This window comes from Nicotiana tabacum, chromosome 3, assembly GCF_000715075.1.
Source record: "Nicotiana tabacum cultivar K326 chromosome 3, ASM71507v2, whole genome shotgun sequence".
Lineage (NCBI taxonomy): Eukaryota > Viridiplantae > Streptophyta > Magnoliopsida > Solanales > Solanaceae > Nicotiana > Nicotiana tabacum.
The window spans coordinates 170,823,539-170,843,399 of NC_134082.1; the positions used below are offsets into that span (position 1 = coordinate 170,823,539).

At 37.6% G+C, this 19,861-nt stretch overlaps 2 protein-coding genes and 1 pseudogene across 2 annotated transcripts; 1 reads left to right on the forward strand and 2 right to left on the reverse strand.

The window, feature by feature from the left end:
- Positions 1-1,546: 1,546 nt before the first annotated feature.
- Positions 1,547-5,600, forward strand: LOC107828619 (late blight resistance protein R1-A-like; annotated as a pseudogene).
- A 5,483-nt stretch (positions 5,601-11,083) lies between these two features.
- Positions 11,084-14,173, reverse strand: LOC107830532 (G-type lectin S-receptor-like serine/threonine-protein kinase SD2-5). The gene has a single exon (XM_016658127.2). The coding sequence runs from the start codon at positions 13,779-13,781 to the stop codon at positions 11,277-11,279; it is 2,505 nt and encodes an 834-aa protein (XP_016513613.1). The 5' UTR covers positions 13,782-14,173; the 3' UTR covers positions 11,084-11,276.
- A 2,351-nt stretch (positions 14,174-16,524) lies between these two features.
- LOC107830531 (U-box domain-containing protein 17-like) lies at positions 16,525-18,969 on the reverse strand. Its single transcript, NM_001326245.1, is given in 1 exon segment — positions 16,525-18,969. A coding segment is annotated over 1 exon segment (2,181 nt). The 5' UTR covers positions 18,811-18,969; the 3' UTR covers positions 16,525-16,629.
- Positions 18,970-19,861: the final 892 nt, after the last annotated feature.

Consider the following 19,861-nt stretch of genomic DNA (forward strand, 5'->3'; position numbering starts at 1 on the left):
TTTCATATACATGGTTTTTAGTTTTTCTCATATGCCTTTGACTGAGCTTTCTGCTGCAACTTCATGCAAAACCTCATTTGAGAGATTTAAAATAATACCTGCTTTTGCCTTTTGTCTATGACGGCAAACTCTTTGTCCGTCATTTTTTCCGGCTTCTTCTCCTTTCCTTGTAGTGCCAAATCCTGAATTAGGATAGCTTCCATCTTTAATTGCCACATTCCGAATTTTGCACTTCGGTCAAATTTCTCAACATAAGTCTTTGTTAGAGTCATTTTAGCTATTTAAACTAACTCGGTTAGATGCGGCTCTGATACCAATTTGTTAGGATCGGAAACTCAGGTAGTGCGGAATTTAGCCAAAAACGGTGTAATGACAATAACAAAGACAATGGAAGTTGATAACAACGCCAATTAAAGCATATAAATGAGACACAAATTTAACGTGGTTCGGTCAAAGTGACCTACGTCCACAAGCGGAGAGGAGTAATTTCACTATACCAACAAGAGTACAAAGAGAGTACAAAATTAGAGTAAACACTCTAATTAGTTCAAATACCCCAAGAGAATAATCTCACAAGATCACTCCAAAAAAAGGGTTCACACAAGTGCTTCCCAACACTTAACTCTCATACAAAACACTCTTAATAAAAGGAAGAAAGGAAGAAACAAGAAATGAATACTCAATTCTTGTTGGTATGTTTGAAATGAACTAATAGCCTTCTCTTTTATAGGCAAAAAAATCTTGGCCTCTTAGGTGTAAAAGAAGAGATACAACTTATACAAATGATGTCCACCACATAATACAATATTTTTGGGTACCAAAGAATATTGCCAACAAAATCTACTTTGCAAGCATGTTTATGTGAGATAGAATCCATTATCCAAAATATTGGCCATAATTACAAAATGTATTGGAACTTTTTCTGTAATTATTCAGATTTAATGATTCTTAATTGTTTCCTATACATCTATTGTTTATCCACATGATTGATAATTTATATCCATTTGATCATATAACTAGTCTTGTGATAGAAGTTGTCTTGTCAAGGAGTCGCTTGATTGTGGACTTGTGGTATTGGAACAACTAACCCCGACATAAAATTCTGTTTTTTTTTTTTATAAATATATTTGATTGGCTGCATAAAAAAAAAATTAATCACACTTATAATGTTGTAGTTATGTATTATTTAATGTGGAAGAAGAATATAAGTATTAATAACATGTAATATGGGAATTAAACTATTTACAAATAAGAATGCTCTTTTAAAGTAAGTAATTCGCGTATAAAAATCCGGTTAGTAGGAATCACCGTATAATTCCTTAAATTGGAATCCACGCATATGGACCAATCAATCTTACAGTAGTATATAAAAGTTGATAAATAATAAAGGAAGAAAGCTTATTGGCTCACATGAATAAAATAATTATGTACACTCGCAATAAGTTGAAATACTAGTTATAATAGTGGCAATTATATGTTTGTATGTGTGGAAAATAAGTGGAATGTTAAAATGACAGCTAGACCAGATTATAGAATTCTGAACAAGAGGAGACCAAATTAAAGAGAAGCAATAAGCTTTAAAAAGACTGTCAAATGTTCTGTAGGCTCAACTATCCATCCATCTTCTTCATTGAGATCCAGTTATTCACAACAGCTAGCTTTGATCTATTACTAGCTATCACAACTTGAGAGAAAGAGTAAGAGAGAGATGTCTAAGGTTTCAAAAGACCAAATCAAGTTCCTTAAGAGGGAGCTGAAATTCCTCGAAATTTTTCTCAACCTACAGAGGCAGAAAGTTGAATGTGACATGCCAGAATATGTCACACAGAAAGCCGAAGGTCTGCGTAAAAACGCTCAAGTTGCGCTTTCCTCTCCAAATACTTGTCTCGCTATCCAGCAGATGGAAAATGACATTCGGATGACTAAGCTGGAAATAAGAGCTAATTACTACTTCTACAAGACATCATTACAACTTTCAGCCAACAGGGATACTACTATTGCTGATCCCAAATTGGTAGCGGAATTCATGGATAATGTTTTAGTGAAGATTAAAGATGTCCCTTCACTTGAAGAGGTTTTAAAGGAGTTGAAGATGCTGAGAAATTTTATCCTTTTTGTGTCAGAAAGATGCAGTAATGAGCCTCAGAATTGTCAACATACTTTCTTCATTCACGCTTTGATGGTTGCTGGCCATGCAGCGATGCTTGCCTGGTTGTATTTTCCAGGCCATGGCTATGAAAATCAATTAGATTTGGCTCTAGGTGAAGTCAATGTTCTGGTTTTCTTGCAAATGAAAATTAAGCCCATTGAACCAAGCATACGCAAGATCTATGTTGCAGTCCTGCTAGCTTTAAAGTCATATCCCAACATAATCCAAATTAATGAGCAGCCTGCAGCTGACTGTGTAGCCGGGTTTCTGGAGACTATTCTACACAATTTGGTGGAGCTATCAAGTACTAATACTAGTCATCCCTACAGTCGAAGAATAGTCGATTTGAAGGATCAAATGGAAATCCTTCAGGAGATGCTCAACCTCTTGAGAGCCAACATCATCCATCTGCCAATACAACATCTTAAATTTCATCTTGCAGATATCGACAGTTTTGTAGTTGATGCCGGACTTCTTGTTTACTCGTTATATGATAGCGAGGAATTAGAGCACATGGATTTGGTTCTTGATTTGCCTGGAAACATTCAGCGTATCAAGGCAATCATCTACTTCATCATTCGGAAACCATTTCAATCTAACTTGCCCATGATTCATGGACTAGGCTATGCTGATATCCTTTTAAACAAACTGGAGGAGTTCCAAGCCCGATATGCCGATTCACTTGCTCCTATCAAGGAGCAACTTCAGATCATTCAGAAACAATTTCTGAGCCTGCAACCTTTTCTAAAGGCTGCTGCAGAAAAGCGACACGATACACAACATTATTGTGCTACGCTATTGATTGGCAAAGCTTATGAGGTCGAATACATTGTTGATGCAGCTTGTATCAGCAAAGAAGTTCCTTACTGGTGTCTTGAGCGTTGGCTTATAGACATCGTGGAGGAGATTACTCTCATCGGAGCAGATCTATCAAAGATTCAAGAAAAAAAAATGATTGAGGACGCAATGGATTCTAACATTGCTCATACGTCATCACAATTGGATAGGACTAGGACCCCAAATAAGAATGAAGAAATTGTGGGTTTTGAGGATGAGATTGCCAAATTAAGAGCCCAGCTAATAGAAGGAACAAGAGCGCGAGATGTTATCTCAATCGTCGGTATGCCCGGACAAGGTAAGACGACTTTGGCCTACAGAATCTATTCTGACATGTCCGTTGTCGTTCACTTTGATATTCGTGCACAGCACTCGGTGTCTCAATTATATTCACGTACAGAATTGTTATCGGCCATTCTAAATGATGCTATTGGTGAGGATTCTCAACGTAGAAAAAAGCGCAACAATGAATTAGCTGATGATCTCCGCAAAGCTTTATTGCCCAAAAGATATCTTATCCTTCTTGATGACGTGTGGGAAAATAGTATGTGGGATGATCTAAGAGGTTGTTTCCAAGATGCGAATAATGGAAGTAGAATCATTATAACCACAAGAAATCATGAAGTTGCCAATTATGCTAGATGTCAGAGTGATCCCCTTCAGCTTCGTATGTTTAACGATGATGAAAGTTGGAAGTTACTCACGAAGAAAGTGTTTGGTGAAGACAGCTGCCCTCCTCTCCTAGCAAACGTTGGGCGAAGAATAGCAGAGAAGTGTGGAAAGCTGCCTCTTTCAATTGCTCTGGTGGCTGGTATTCTAGCAACAATGGAGAAAAAAGAAGAATGTTGGGAACATGTGGCTGCAAATTTGGGTTCCCACATTCACAATGATTCAAAGGCCATTATAGAACAAAGTTACCAGAATTTACCATATCATCTCAAGTGTTGCTTTCTTTATTTTGGGGCATTTTTAGAGGATAGCGTGATTAATGTTTCAAAGTTAACAAAGTTATGGACATCGGAAGGATTTGTAAGGGTTATGACGGAAAGAGTCCGGAGGATATAGCAGAATGTTACTTGGAGAATCTTATTGGAAGAAATCTAGTAATTAATGCTAAGAGGAGTTTCAGAGGTAAAATTAAAGCATGTCGCATCCATGACCTGTTGCATGATTTCTGCAAGGAGAGAGCAAAGGAAGAGAATCTTCTACAGTGGATAGAAAGGTAAAGTCATACGTAGTACTACTACTTTTTTTTGGTTCAAGTATCCAAGTTTTATTTAACAGTTATTCTTATGAGTTTATTAATGTCTTTTTTAACAGTGGGCAGAGTGTCAATCCTTCTTCACACAAGCAACTAGCTCAACGTCGCATGTCCATTTATGCTGAAGTTGATACTCTTGAAAAATGGAGCTCGTCTTGCTCACTTGTTGGCTCTGTAATTTTTCATGCAATTTACTACAGATCTTCAATTGACCAAGCGTCCCACCTTTTTCACAACTTTAAGTTTCTAAAAGTGTTGGATTTGGAGCGGGTCTATATTGATTCTTTGCCGACGAATCTAGTTCACTTGAGGTACTTTGCTGCAAGAATTTATCAGAAGTCAATCCCATTATCCATAGCCAATCTTTGGAACCTAGAAACTCTGATATTAACAAATAGGAAAAGAATATTGTTATTGCCCTCTACACTTTGGAAGCTAGTTAAATTGAGACATCTCCACATTTCTTCATCCATCCGAACTTATTTCACTGTAAATAATGCAGAAGAATCATCCTTGAAACTTTGTAATCTGGAAACTCTTTCCTCTCCGTATTTTTCTGGTGTCGAGGATGCGGAACTGATGCTGAGAAAAACACCAAACATTCGGAAGCTGAAATGCATATTCTTGGGTGCTCGCAGCTATGAGTACCCTGTATTGGAGTTGCCGTCAAGGCTTGAGACGCTGAAGATTGTCCGGCCACACTTGCGCTGGAATCTTTATTCTCCAGAGCTTCACCTCGCATTGTGCGTCTCCTCGCCAAATATCAAAAACTTGACAGTAGCCAACTATTACCTGGTCCATTATAACTTATCAAACTTTGGTCTGCTTCAGAATCTTCAGGTGCTCAAACTGGTGGCAATTTATTTTCAACAAGCGCAATGGGAAGTGAGCAGTGACGAATTCCTTCAACTCAAGGTCTTGAAACTAGTAGACTGTGCTTGGTTTAACGAATGGACCGTGGCCGAGGATGCATTTCCGAACCTTGAACATTTGGTTTTGCATGGATGCAAACGTCTTAAGGCAATCCCGTCCTGTTTCAGTGACATTGGTTCTCTATTGTCCATTGAGGTAAAGAAATGCAACGGATTTGTCGTCAGTTCAGCCAGGGAAATCTTACAAACTCAAGTTGAAGATTATCAGAATTCTTGTTTCAAGCTCTTTATCCTCTAAAGAGATGAGAATTCCAATTCAGATACACTACTGACAGAATATATACTACTACCTCATTCAATCTGATTTTAAAACTCTGTTAGATCGTACTACATATATCCAGTCTCATTTTATCCATTTTCCTTCTGTTAAAAGTTCTTAACTAGATTGATTAACTCATGAAAGACTATCTATTAATGTAAACAATTATCCATGAATTTCCTCCTGAGAAATTCCACAAATATAGATAGGCCATAACATTTGATGGGCAAAGTGACTCTTAACATGGGCCAAGCTTGCCAGTTTTCCCAAATGCCTCATGCCATTTAAGAGCATCACTACTCATACATGTAGCGTCTATTTCTCATAAATTTCAGTTTGAGATTTTTTGTTTAAATTATGATCTACTTATCAAATCATAATTGTTGCTTTGTCTGCAGGGAGGAGAAGAAGAATGTTATTGAACTATCTAATGAAGGGACGGCTTCTTCTTTTTTAAAAGCATCACTACTCGTACATGTAGCGTCTATTTCTCGTAGATGTGAAGGTCTTGTCTCCATAGCGACCGATCTTATTCGTTCCAGGAACTATTTAATGTCTCTTCTATTTACATAATTTTACCTAGAAACTATACTGGATATAGGAAGGTATGGAAACTTTATAATCATTCCTAATTGTAACCTATTAGAGTGTCAATATCTATGGAGTAGCCTATCTCCAAAACTTTAGTCTAGTCATGACAGCTGAAGCTGCTTCCCTTTGATGTTCACAGCTTTGTTATAGAAAACAGTTGAATGAACTTAGGCAGTCATTTTTATTTTATTTTACATTAGAAGCTACAGAATGGTCCTCAATTGCAGATTCATTAATTCACAGAAAAATAAAACAACAAATATACACACAAGAATGATGATCATAGGGATTAGACAAGAAATTGGATAAAGAAGGAAGGACTTCTTTTTAAAGTATGACTTCTTTATCATGCTTAGAAATCATTGTTGCGGAAGCCAAATGTATATAGTGTGAATGGGTCATAACTACTATACCAAAAATTATGACAGTCACCATAATAAATAAGACAATAAAAGGAACATCAGAATTTACGAGGTTCGGCCAATTTTGCCTACTTCCTTGGACACAACCAATATTTTATTTCACTCCAAAAATACAAGTGAAATAATACTAAAGAGAGAAGATACAAATTGATTAAGAAGATAAGAAGACAAATGAGAGGTGTGTTTAAATCATAAACATTAGGCCTCCTTTTATAGGGAAAAAATCTCAACCAAATATGTCACCCACCGATGTGGTACTTTTAACATTTTCAACAAATCTCCACCTTGAAAAAATTCCACATCTTCAATTTTCTCGCAATGACAAATTTTGGTTGTGTCTTCATCTTCAATCTTCAGTGTTCAACAATGTTGATCAAATCCAAACAATGTTGAAACTTGACCGCAGTCACCACCTTTGTCAGCATATCAGCAGGATTCTCCGTAGTATGAATTTTCTTCATCGTGACTCCACCTCCTTCTATGATTTCTCGTACAAAATGATACCGAACATCAATGTGCTTCGTCCTTGCATGATAAACTTGGTTCTTCGCTAATTGAATAACACTTTGACTATCACAAAAAATTGTGATACTTTTTTGTCCAATACCAAGCTCCTTTAGCAACACCTGAAGCCAAATTGCCTCATTCACAGCCTCTTTAATAGCCATGTACTCTGTCTCTATTGTAGACAAAGCAACTGTTGACTGCAAAGTAGACTTCCAACTAACTGGTGCCTTTGCAAAAGTAAACACATAACCAGTAGTTGATCTTCGTTTGTCCAGATCACCCGTAAAATCTGAGTCACAATATCCAACTACAGATTGATTGCCTTCCTGCTCAAAAACTAACTCAACATCTGCAGTATTATGAATATACCATAGAATCCACTTCACAGCTTGCCAATGCTCCTTTCCTGGATTATGCATATATCTGCTAATAACTCCAACAGCTTGTGAAATGTCAGGTCTCGTACAGACCATTGCATACATCAAGTTACCAACAACATTTGTGTATGGTACCCTTGACATATACTCCTGTTCAGCTTCATCGTTTGGCGACATAGTAGTACTTAGCTTAAAATGGGGAGCAAGTGGAGTACTAACTGGCTTAGTCTTTTCATCTATGCCAAAACGTTGTAGTACTCTTTTCAAATATTCTTTCTGGGATAAACAGAGTTTCTTTGAACGTCTATCTCTTATTATCTCCATGCCAAGAATTTTCTTTGCCTCACCCAGATCCTTCATCTCGAACTCCTTCTTCAGTTGAATCTTCAACTTATCAGTTTCTTCCGAATTCTTGGAAGCTATCAACATATCATCAACATATAGGAGAAGATATACAAAGGAACCATCTTCAAGCTTGCGCAAATACACACAATGATCGTATTTGTTTCTCTTGTACCCTTGCCGCAACAAAAACTTGTCAAATTTCTTGTACCATTGTCTAGAAGATTGTTTCAATCCGTACAATGATTTTTCAAGTTTGCATACCATATTTTCTTTTCCAACAACTTTGAATCCTTCTGGCTGAGTCATGTAGATTTCCTCCTCCAAGTTTTCATGTAAAAATGCAGTTTTTACATCCATCTGAACTAGTTCCAAATCCAATTGTGCTACCAAAGCCAACATAATTCTAATGGATGAATGTTTTACAACTGGAGAAAACACTTCATTGTAATCAATTCGCTCCTTTTGAGCATATCCTTTGGCCACCAATATTGCTTTGTAGCGAACATCTTCTTGGTTAGGAAATCCTTCTTTCTTTGCAAATACCCATTTGCACCCAATTGCTTTCTTTTCCTTCGGGAGATTGGCCAATCTCCATGTATGATTCTGATGAAGGGATTGTATTTCATCATTCGTGGCAATCCTTCACTTATCTTCTTCTGAACTTTGGAATGCGTCTTTATAAGTTGTAGGAACATCATCATCTATAATTGAGGCGGCACAAGCAACCGTCTCTATAAGACGAACATGTTTTGTTATTGTCCTTTTTGGCCTACTGGTTGCTAATAATTCAAGTTGTTTATGAGGTTCCTGAGTTGGAATCTCCCTCTCTACTGGCTCTTCTTCTAGAGGATAATCTACCTTATTTACCATAGCAGATTCATCAAAGGTAACATCCATGCTCAATATTACTTTCTTTGTCATAGGACACCATAAGTGATATCCTTTGACTCCAGAAGTAATCCCTATAAAAATAGCTTTTTTTGCCCTTGGATCCAATTTTGACTCTGTCACATGATAATATGCAGTTGAGCCAAACACGTGCAAAGAGTCATAATCTACAGCAGGCTTTCCATACCATTTTTCAAGTGGTGTCTTGCCATCAATACCAGCAGATGGTAAGCGATTAATGAGGTGACATGCATATGTAATTGTCTCAGCCCACAATTCTTTGTCCAATCCAGCATTGGACAACTTACATTGTACCTTCTCCAGCAAGGTCTGGTTCATACATTCTGCCACTCCATTCTGTTGTGGTGTATGTCTGATAGTGAAGTGTCGGACGATGCCATCATTTTCACAGACCTTATTGAAATGATCATTTTTGTATTCACCTCCATTATCTGTGCGAATACACTTGATCCTCCTGCCTGTTTGATTCTCCACCATCATTTTCCATTTGAAAAAAATTCCCAACACTTCATCTTTGCTCTTCATTGTATACACCTACACTCTTCGGGACAAATCATCAACAAAGGTTACAAAATAGTGCTTCCCACCCAATGAAGGTGTTTTGGAAGGACCCCAAACATAAGAGTGTACATAATCCAAAATGTCTTTAGTATTATGGATCGCTGTACCAAATTTAACCCTTGTCTGTTTCCCTTTGACACAATGCTCGCAAAACTCCAAGTTGCAAGCCTTTACTCCTTTTAACAATCCTTGATCTGATAAAGTTTTCAAGGATTTTCCTCCAGCATGTCCCAAGCGCATGTGTCATAGCCTGGTTGTTTCTGCCTCTTTTTCGTCACTGGATGTTACTGTCGTTGTCCCAATAACTGTAGTACTGCGATAACGATACATGTTATTGTTCTTCTGATTGGACTTCATTACCACTAGTGCACCGGAGCATACTCTCATCACTCCATTTTCTGCAATGATTTTGAACCCTTTTGATTCTAGGGCTCCCACAGAGATGAGATTTTTCTTCAAACCCGGTACATATCGAACATCTGTTAATGTTCTGATCATTCCATCATGGTTCCTTAATCGTATTGAACCAATGCCATATGAGGTAAGAGGGATGTTATCCGCCGTGTGGACGACTCCATATTCTCCTTCTTGAAAATCCACGAACCAGTCCCTGTTGGGATACATATGATAACTACAAGCCGAGTCCATCAACCATATGTCTGATAATGTTGATGGCTCTATTGTAACTAATGAGAAGTCTGAATCATCACCATCAGCTACATTTGAATCCATAAGGGTCTTTCCATTGTTATGTTTGGCCTTATTCTTCAACTTCGGACAATCTTTCTTCCAGTGTCCCTTTTCTCGACAAAAGGCACATTCATCTTTGCTGGGTCTAGATCTTGACTTGGATCTTCCTTTCTTTGTCCTCGTTTGATTTTAAGGACGACCCTTCACAACCAGTGTTTCTCCTTCTCCGCCCTTCTGTTTTTCTCCCTTTCTTTGTTCATAGCTGTACAAAGCCGAACAAACTTCTCTGAGAGAAATTTCATCATTCACATGGAGTAGAATAGTTTCAAGGTTCTCGTACTCATCAGAAAGTGACCCCAACAACATCAAGGCCAAGTCACCATCATCAAAAGTTGCATCCATATTTTGCAAATCTGTGACCAACTTATTGAAACTGGTGATATGTTCATTCATCGTCGTGCCAGGAACATAGGTGAAGCGAAGCAGTCTCTTCTTCATGTACAATTTATTTTGACTATTTTTCTTCAAAAATTTATCCTTCAGTACTTTCCATAATTTACTTGGAGAAGTTTCCTTTGTGTATGGATATTTCTGCTCTCTAGCAAGGTAGGATCGAATGGTACCGCAAGCAACACGGTTGATAATTCTCCAATCTTCTTCTCCAATAACATCTGGTCTTTTTTCTTCAGTAGCAAGATCTAGCCCTTGTTGAAAAAGGACATTTAGAACCTCGCCTTGCCACATCCCAAAATGTCCTGACCCGTCAAAAATTTCTATCGCAAATTTCGCATTTGACACAATTCTTGTCATAAGCGAAGATGCCAATGATGACGTATTGTTGACACTTGATGTAGATTCTTCTTGTTTATTGTCTCCCATCTTTGACACAAATATTATTTAATATTTGACGACACAAATCAAGATTATTTCCTTTATGGTATGGAAGATCAGACTAAGCTGCAACCACAGAGCATACTCAGACAGAACTTTGACTCAGTTACCAAGATAAATCTTTTCTGATGTGGAAGATCAGACTATGCTGCAACCACAGAGCATACTTAGACAGTACCTTGGCTCTGATACCAATTGTTGCGGAAGCCAAATGTATATAATGTGAATGAGTCACAACTACTATACCAAAAATTATGACAACCACCAAATAATAAATAAGACAATAAAGCAACAATAAAAGGAACACCAGAATTTACGAGGTTCGGCCAATTTTGCCTACTTCTTCGTACACAACCAATATTTTATTTCACTCCAAAAATACAAGTGAAATAATACTAAAGAGAGAAGATACAAATGCCTTAAGAAGATAAGAAGACAAATGAGAGGTGTGTTTAAATCCTAAATATTAGGCCTCCTTTTACCGGGGAAAAATCCCAACCAAATGTCACCCACATATGTGAGACTTTTGACATTTCCAACAATCATTACCTAGGCCCCGAAAGAATTGAAGGAAACAAGGTAGTCGTGGTGTCTGCGATTCTTTTGATTGCTGCAATTGTTTGTGAATTTGGAATACTATAGTCTAACTGAGTTTCAATGTCCATTGTCCCCTCTATAACCTTAACCACCATGGACATGGAAGGCCTCAGAGTAAAATCACTCTGTAAGCACCACACGGCAAGCTTCATCATACGGATGATTTCTGATGTATTGAATTGCAGATCATCGTTGTAGTTTCCAATCATATCGATCAGCTGATTGTTTTCAGCCTTTTCCATAAACAAGCTAAGCAAATGTGGATATTCCAGTGAATGTGAATAGTCCACATTCTTACGCCCACAGAGTATCTCCATCGCAACAACTCCAAAGCTGTAGACATCTGCTTTTTCTGTAATGAATGCGCTAAACCATTCAGGAGCCAAGTATCCGGGAGTTCCCCTAATTCTGGTCACTATCCTGCTCTGATCTTTATCCACCAATTTGGCCAGGCCAAAATCAGATACCTTTGCACAAAACTTGTCATCCAACAGAATGTTCTGTGGCTTAACATCTAAGTGGACTATTCTTTGCCTGCATTCTTCATGAAGATAAGCCAATCCTTTCGCTATATCATGGATAATGCTCCTTCTTATTTGCCAATTAAAGGTAAACTGCGTAGCGCCTGTGCCAAATATCCATTTATCCAATGATCCGTTACTCATGAAATCATAAATTAATAGCTTGTGCTCTTTCTCAGCACAAACTCCAATTAGTCTAACAAGATTAACATGATGTATGCTTCCTATGGTTTGGACCTCAGCCAAGAATTCCCTTTTCCCTTGGCCAAAACCATCAAGAACTTTAACGGCTACTTTCTGACCGTCTTGAAGAACTCCTTCATAAACTGAGCCAAAGCCTCCCTGACCGAGCTTTTGCTGGAAATTCCCGGTTGCCACCTTTAGTTGTTCATAAGAAAATCTCAAAGTGCCAGATATCTCGTCTGAGTAATCATCATTATTTTCTTGTAATGTTTGCTTTCTCTTGAAAGCAATCAAGATGCTAACACATATTGCTATCAGAAGAAATGCTCCACTAATTGATCCAGCTATAATTCCAATTCTTCTTGCAGCTATAGAGTCTGTATCATTTTCTGTGTCATTTGGAATTTTGATGAATGCAGATGACTCATAGCCACTTCTTTCCTTTCCATCGTTGATAAGTGTCAGCACAGGGGAGGGTAAAAAGCAGTCACCACTTGAAATGTTGGTGAAATACCGGAAGAGAACTACTTTACAAGAGCAGTTCCTCATGCACAACTCTTGGCAGCTTTCCACATCTGTTCCTCTCAGAGCTGCTGCTTCAGTGTCAACATAGTTAAAGTAATAGACATCCGAAACACGCATCATTTTGTGGGAACGTTGTCCATTGCATTCCACAGGACTTACTTCCACGCATCCATTGTTTTGTCGATCATTACTTCGTTTGAATGGACCAGGACAAGAACAAAGTCCATTTGAGCAAAGCTCCAAACTACCACACGCTGTAGGGTAATCACAAACACCGATGAAATCTGCCAAAAAATTGGTTTGCTGATCACTTCCCTCAGCGTATGATCGTAAATGTCCATCATAATCATATCTCAAAAAATTCATCCTAGAAGGTCTTGAGAATACAGCATTTGGCTCATTTGGCTCAGTTGAGCATATGTACAAGGCAAGAGTACCATTCACTGCTTTTACATAACTTTCATTAAAGCTATCCCTTTCTCCAGTAACCAAAAACTTAAAATACATCTGTGGCTTGTTAGATATGTAAAATGCAAACAAGCCTTGATTGGTTACAGATAGAAAGTAGTTACCTTCAGTCCAATTGGATGAAGAAACTCTAGCAACAAGTCTTTGACCAGCCCTTAATTTCTGGCCCGGAAGCAGTGTATCTGTTGGATGATCAAAAGACTGCCACACAGTCTCATTATACATGTCATGAAGCACAAGGTTTCCAGTCTCCATCATCTTAATGCCCGAGACGAACTTATTCGTTGTGCTTGTCGACCACACAAGAGTTCCATCCACATCTTTTAACACTAAATCTCCATCTTGCAGCAGTTGCAGCGTTCCATTTTCGTGAACAGGTTGGTTTCTGTTTGCAAACCAGACCAGTTCAAGGTCAGACCAGCGCCGAATTCCTACAGAGTCCTGACGAAGACGTACAACTCCTACGGAGAATACAAAGGAATCATCTTCTCCGTTTGAAGCAAAACCACAAGCATAAGCCATGTCCTTCTCCATCTCCTTGAGCATCAGAATTCGCATGAAAGGTCCAGAAGATTGATTGAATGAGTAATAAGGGTATGTCAAGGGCTTTGTAACATTGACAACTGAAACATTATTGTTAATCCAGGTTGTAGGGATTTTCGCCGTGTGATAATCAGGAATTTGAGCTGAAGTAAGGTTCTTGAGGAGCACAATGATCAAAAGCTTCAAGACATGTTTGAGAGAGGCTAAAGCCATGACTTTTTTTAGAAAAAAAAGCTAAAATGTTTCTTTAACCAAGAACATATATTTCAAGAGAAAAGAGTTCTTACAGATGAATAGTTCATCTCTAAGTTACATCAATGAGTTGATCATCCTTGAAGTGAATCTATTGATTCTATTCCCATCTGTTTTGTGCATGGAGTTTACTTGCCAAAGTTTGAGATTATGTAATGATGAGGACTGGAAATGTTATTTTCCTACAGTTTCAATGCCAAATGGGCGATTGACTAGTATGCTCTCTGGACAATTTCATTTTGCATGGGAAGAGAAGTACATTTGAAATTTTGAACTAAGTTGAATGTAATCCCTCCCTTTGTCCTTTTCCATGTTTGCAATAGAAACATTGGACTTTTCTTATAGCTACATGTTTGCATGGGAAGAGAAGTACAAATCTTGATATGTCAATTCACCTACCTCATTTGAAGCGATAGATTTTCTCATGAATGACTTATTGATCCGTTAACTAACCAACAACCTTAACGTCAGAGCAGTAAAAAGTGAAAAGATGTGGGAATGCAGAAGATAAAAATGAAGGCTGGAATTTTTAACTTAAGCAAGTACATACTTAATTTGGGATAGACTATAGATTTGTTTTGTTCCTGTTAACTAATGTAGCTGTCATCTTTGACTATGGCTCTATTATTACTGCATGGCGCAGTCAGAAAGTTTTTCAAAGGTGTTCAGATTTGAAGTAAGTACAAAATATTCCCGACAAAAAGTGTTAGAATATATATTTTATAGATCTAAAATCAATATTTTACTTATATACAGTGTGTAATTTTTCGTAGTATTTTAACTAAACTGGCCACCCTTAGCAAAAGGTGGCTTCGCCCCTGCTATTATGTGTCAATTCTTAAAAGATCAGACAAGCTGTAGAGACTGGGAAGTCGCTAAGTATCACATGTATTAAAATTTACAGCCAACCTTTATCAGAGATGGCAGACTATGACCTGAAAATTTTGAACTATGAAAGACTGTTAGACAGTTGAATATTCCTTCTCTTTTTTTTGTCTCCTTTCATTTATGGGGTCATTGTTTTTCCACAAGGAATTTTGTTAAAGCACTTCTTCAAAGTAATTTTTAGAAATAGAAAAGTTCTCCAAAAGAGTGTTTTGAAGAGCTAGGATTTAAAAAAGAAAAGGAGTAACATTTGCTCTAACATTTTAATGGTTACTTTTTTGATATGGAACAAACATGAATCGATTGTTTGGCTGCTTAGAAGATCCTCTTAAACCCCACATGGGAAAAGTGTTTATAATGAAAATTAAGCGTACCCCACTACAAGTCTAAGACATCATTTCTATACCATCAACTAAGAGTTCTTTTGTTGTTTCTTTAAAAGGAGAGGCTGCTTTTTTGGTCCAAGTAGAGGCAGATAATCATAGGTCAACGTATCAAAATGAATTAAGAGATTATTGATGTGGGATAATGGATTCATCATCTTACCTAAGTTTGTTGCTTTGTGAATAAAAATAAATAAATAAATAAATAAATAAAGACATGAGTATTGGAAAACAACCCAAAAGAAGAATCAAGAACGGCTGGTCTCAACTTTCTCTAGAGGAACATTTTGGTGCGCCAAGCCATCATTTCTATGATGGAAAATTTGCTTTGTTTTTCCACCATTTGCAGGGTACCCAACACCCCACATAGTTGATTTTCCGTACCACTTATCTCTGCCTCTCTCTTTATCTTTTTTTTTTCCTTCAATTATGGGTGGTATTTGGGCCAATTCATGTCAACCAACTATTCTACGAGAGTAAATATTATCTCTCACTGGCACATGCATTACGCTAAAATTAGAGAGGCGAGAAAAGTTACCTTATATTTTTTTTATTATACTGGCATTTGAACTTTGAACACAGCATAGTTTTTATCTCACCTTCTTAACTATGATGTGACACCCTTGGTGCCTCTCTTCTGTTTCTTTATTTAAGTTTTTTTTCCTGGCGTTCCTTGTTTACTCGTTTTTCTTTCTTTTAAATTCAAAGTCAACAGAGACATCCTGTTACAGAGTTGAACCAATCTTTGCATAGCCAACCTTTCTATTATCATCTGCTTAGTCACCAAACCATATACACATGCTGCTACCATTCAACAAATGAAAACATGTTTTGACTAAAGCGCAAGGTTTCCATATAATTCCTAGTTTAGGAATTGGTAAAATCACTACGTTTGAAAGTTACAATGTAACAAACCCAGTATCTTACTCAGTTACAAAGGTTGTTTCAGTTTATCAGGTTGGAGAACCATCTTTATCATGTTCTACCAAAGTAGCAGACCATTCAACTTAACAGATTAATACCTTGCAAACAAAGTTGATTTGGTTCATGATCTGAAAAAAGTTTGAAAAGGTAAATATGGCTAAGGTCAAATTAAGAGGAAGGTTGAACTCTACAAACCTAAGGAAGAAAGGACTAGGCCAAACAAATTAGTGCTACAGCCACAACCCAAGAAAAGCAAAAATAAAATAGTAAATTGAATTCTGTTTTCCATAATGAATTTTAGGACATCATCATAGTGATATTAGCCTTGTTTCTACAAATGTACCAAATAAAGCCAAGACTGCAATTTCTAAACTTGCACTACCTCAAGATTGATTCAACAGACCTATTAGTATTCACTGACATTTCTGATAAGCCAAATACGCGTAATTAAGAGACTTGAAACACATAATTCTACAAGAACACATGAATTTTATGGTATTCCTATGATTTTTCTTTCCTTTGTCGCGTTTATATTTTCAATGAAAGAATTTTTGGATATTACAGGTAAAACTAAGAAACAGAAGATGAATGGCGATAAGAACACTGGTAATACCGCCCTATAACACTGGTACTGAAATGGACATGGAAACTGAGACATCACCAGCAAAAGTTGAATCCCTAACTGTAGCTGAGTTTCCAGCAAAAGCATATCCTACACCTAACCCGCCATAATGCATTGATGCATGCTCACACCGTTGAAATACTCTAGCAAGCGATGCTGCTTTTCTCCTTGCGCGCTTCGTTCCTGTAAAGAGCAATGTCTGAAGTAAACTTGCTAATGCTGGAGCCTTCAAGACCCTCTCTGTAGCAGCAGCTCCACCACCACGGCATAATTCAAGCAACGCAGCAACTGCATTCTCTTTCCCTCTAGGTGTCCCGCATCGCATCATCCCAATAAGTCCTGCTACTGCCATTTCCTCATTGCCAACAGCTGCAGCGCCAATCGGCTGCCTAACAATCAGCGCTAATGCACCAGCAGCTTCTTCGGCAACACCTTCACTTCCCAATGCTCCAACTAGAGCAGTAACAGCTCCGGACTCTATCATCCTCGCACAATTTTCAGTGTGGGTAGATAAATTAAAGAGAGCAGTTACTGCATCCTTCTTCCCTCTCGGAGAACCTTCTCGCAGCAGACCTGCTAAGGCCTCGACCGCCCCATCTTCTTTTGCTATTTGCTTCTTGTAGTCATGAACAGCAGACAGACTGAACAATGTTGCTGCAGCATTTTCCCGCGCCTCCGTGGTGTGCCCAAATATCAAAACTCCTACTACCAACGTTAGACACCCTACTTCGTCCATAATTCGGCCTTTATTTTTATCAAAAATCGATAAGTTCAGCATTGCAGTGACAGAATTTTCTTGTGCCACAGCATCTGGAGATGAAAGCAAATTCTTTAAATGCGGGATCGCCCCAGCCTCAGCTATGTAAGCACGGTTTTCCTTACCAGTTTTAGCTAAGAGCCTTATCTCCCGAGCAGCAATAGTTTTTGCAATCTGTGTCCCATTCGCTAGCTGCTTAATGAGAAGAGCTGTCGTGGCTCTATTAGCTTCTACTGCGGCCTTGCTAGGTGAAGCAGCTCCAAAACTTTCAACACATGGATCCCCACCCTCCATATTATCATAAGGAATTTTATGAGCAGCACACCACTGCATAATCAAATTCCTAAGTGCCCTATTTGGGACAAGCCGAGTATGATCAAGCAACTGCCCTGTCTTTGGGCAAGTACAATGACCCTCCTCCATCCACCTCGATATGGAAGCTCTATCATATGTCTGCCCTGTTGACACAATTACCGGATCCCTCATCAAATCCAACGATATCGGACAACAAAAGTCCTTTGGTACAGAAATGAATGTGTCCGCAATCTCTTGACTAATCAGCCCTTTCTTCTGCTTCTTATGCTTACCAACTCCCAATCCCACATCATCCTCTTCGAAGCCAAATAGCAAAAACCTGCAGTATCGTATCAACGCCACAAACCCATTGAGCACTGAGGCTGTGGGCTCAATATCTCCTTCATGGTTCACAATCTGCTCCTCCAAAAATTCAATCTCAACCCTACAACTCCTGGGATTACAAATCACCAATTTGTCCACAAAAAAAGAGTACAACTGAGCAGAGCCAGGAATACCTCCATTCTCAAACTCATTCAAGAAAGAGAACAGCTTCAACCTCAACATCTCATCATGTTTATCAACAAACAACATAGATTTTCTTGCTTGTTTCTGCAACAACTCAACCTGTTCCATAACATCTTCAGGTAAAGTCAATTCCTTTAAGGGGAAAACATCCAAAAGGGTCGAGATTTCTTGGTTCAAATCATGGAAATGACCCGAAATCGAATGGTTTTGAAGCAACAGCCATAACTTACTGGATTGGGAGCAATAATCAAGCAAGATTTTCGAGCGGTAAAGCAATAAATACAACTCCTTGAAGCATAAAAAAGCTGTAAACGGCAAATCTGAAGAACCCCCCCTACCACTTCTGTTATTGTCACTGTTCTCAACAAGACAATCTAAAAGTACAGAAAAGGCTTGAATTTTCCTAAGCAAGGATTTACAATTCTTTTGCTGATAAAAGGGCACCCTTTTACCTGAAAATGAAGAAATCAGCTCAGAAGATAACGCCGTTAGAGTTTGCAACAACCCCACTTCTGTTAGATCCACCGGCGCCAAGAACGCTTCCAGTGACGGCGACCTTTGTCTCCTCAACGATGAGAAAATTGCAGCTGATGCCATCAATTCTACAACACCAAAATCTTGAAAATCAACTCCAAGATTCTCTAACCCTTATATTATTTTCTAAGAAGAAATGGTTTCTTGATCGTATTTGTGCAATATTTCACAGAGATTTCATATGGGTGTAAGGAAAAAAACTGTAAAAAAAACTCCAAGATTCAATTTTTATCAACAAATGTATGAATTTAAACCAAGAACGACATGGGTATTTATTTATTTGTACAAAAATTCTGTGGATAATTAATTGAAGCAAAAGAGGAAATATAGGTATATTCTATATAGTGAATCCGCGTTTTGAAGAAGAAGAAGGAAGAAAGCAAAGAAAAAGCTGGAAGAGAAAGAAATAGGAAGGCTAGTTTTTTGCCGAGTATATAAGATTTGTGTGTTGACAATGTCTTTCCTTTTTTTTTTCCCTTTTCTCTTTCTGTCAAATTTTTCATTTTCTTTTTCTCAATATTTACCTTTTGTTGAATGAAGCCGCCATGAAAATGATGGAACCTTTAACTTTGACGGATTATAAATGTTATCCAAGATTCCTGAATTCTGTCCATTCGTTTTTCTACTCTCTTTCTTTCTTATTCATTCTTTATTTAATACGAGTACCTCTTTAGATTAATTGTAGTAAATATATTAATTACCGTAGCTTTTATCTAATTCATCCTATGAATTTCAAAGAGAGACAAGTACAACAACTTGAGAGCCATAATTTTTTCTAATTATGAAAAAAGAAAAGTTTGAAAAAAGATAAAAGTACAAGTAAATGCTTTCTGTATTCCATTTTTACCTGTTCACTTTACATTTTATACTCCCTTAAGAAAGTACCAATTAAGTTTTTATTTTACTAAATTATCCATATTTACTATACTTTGGAAATATAAATTTATTTATTAGTACTCCAATAAGTTTGAGAAATTATTACTAAATAATAGAGTAAAATTGAAGAAAAATAATTAATTCTTTTTAAATTTGTTAATGTTGATAAGTAAAAAAAATATTTTTCATATATTGAATAAGTAACAGAGAACGATAAGAGTATAACTAATGGACTTAA

Bases quoted from the DNA above. Each gene is read 5' to 3' on its own strand.
- LOC107830532 (XM_016658127.2), bottom strand. From the start codon at position 13,781: ATGGCTTTAGCCTCTCTCAAACATGTCTTGAAGCTTTTGATCATTGTG.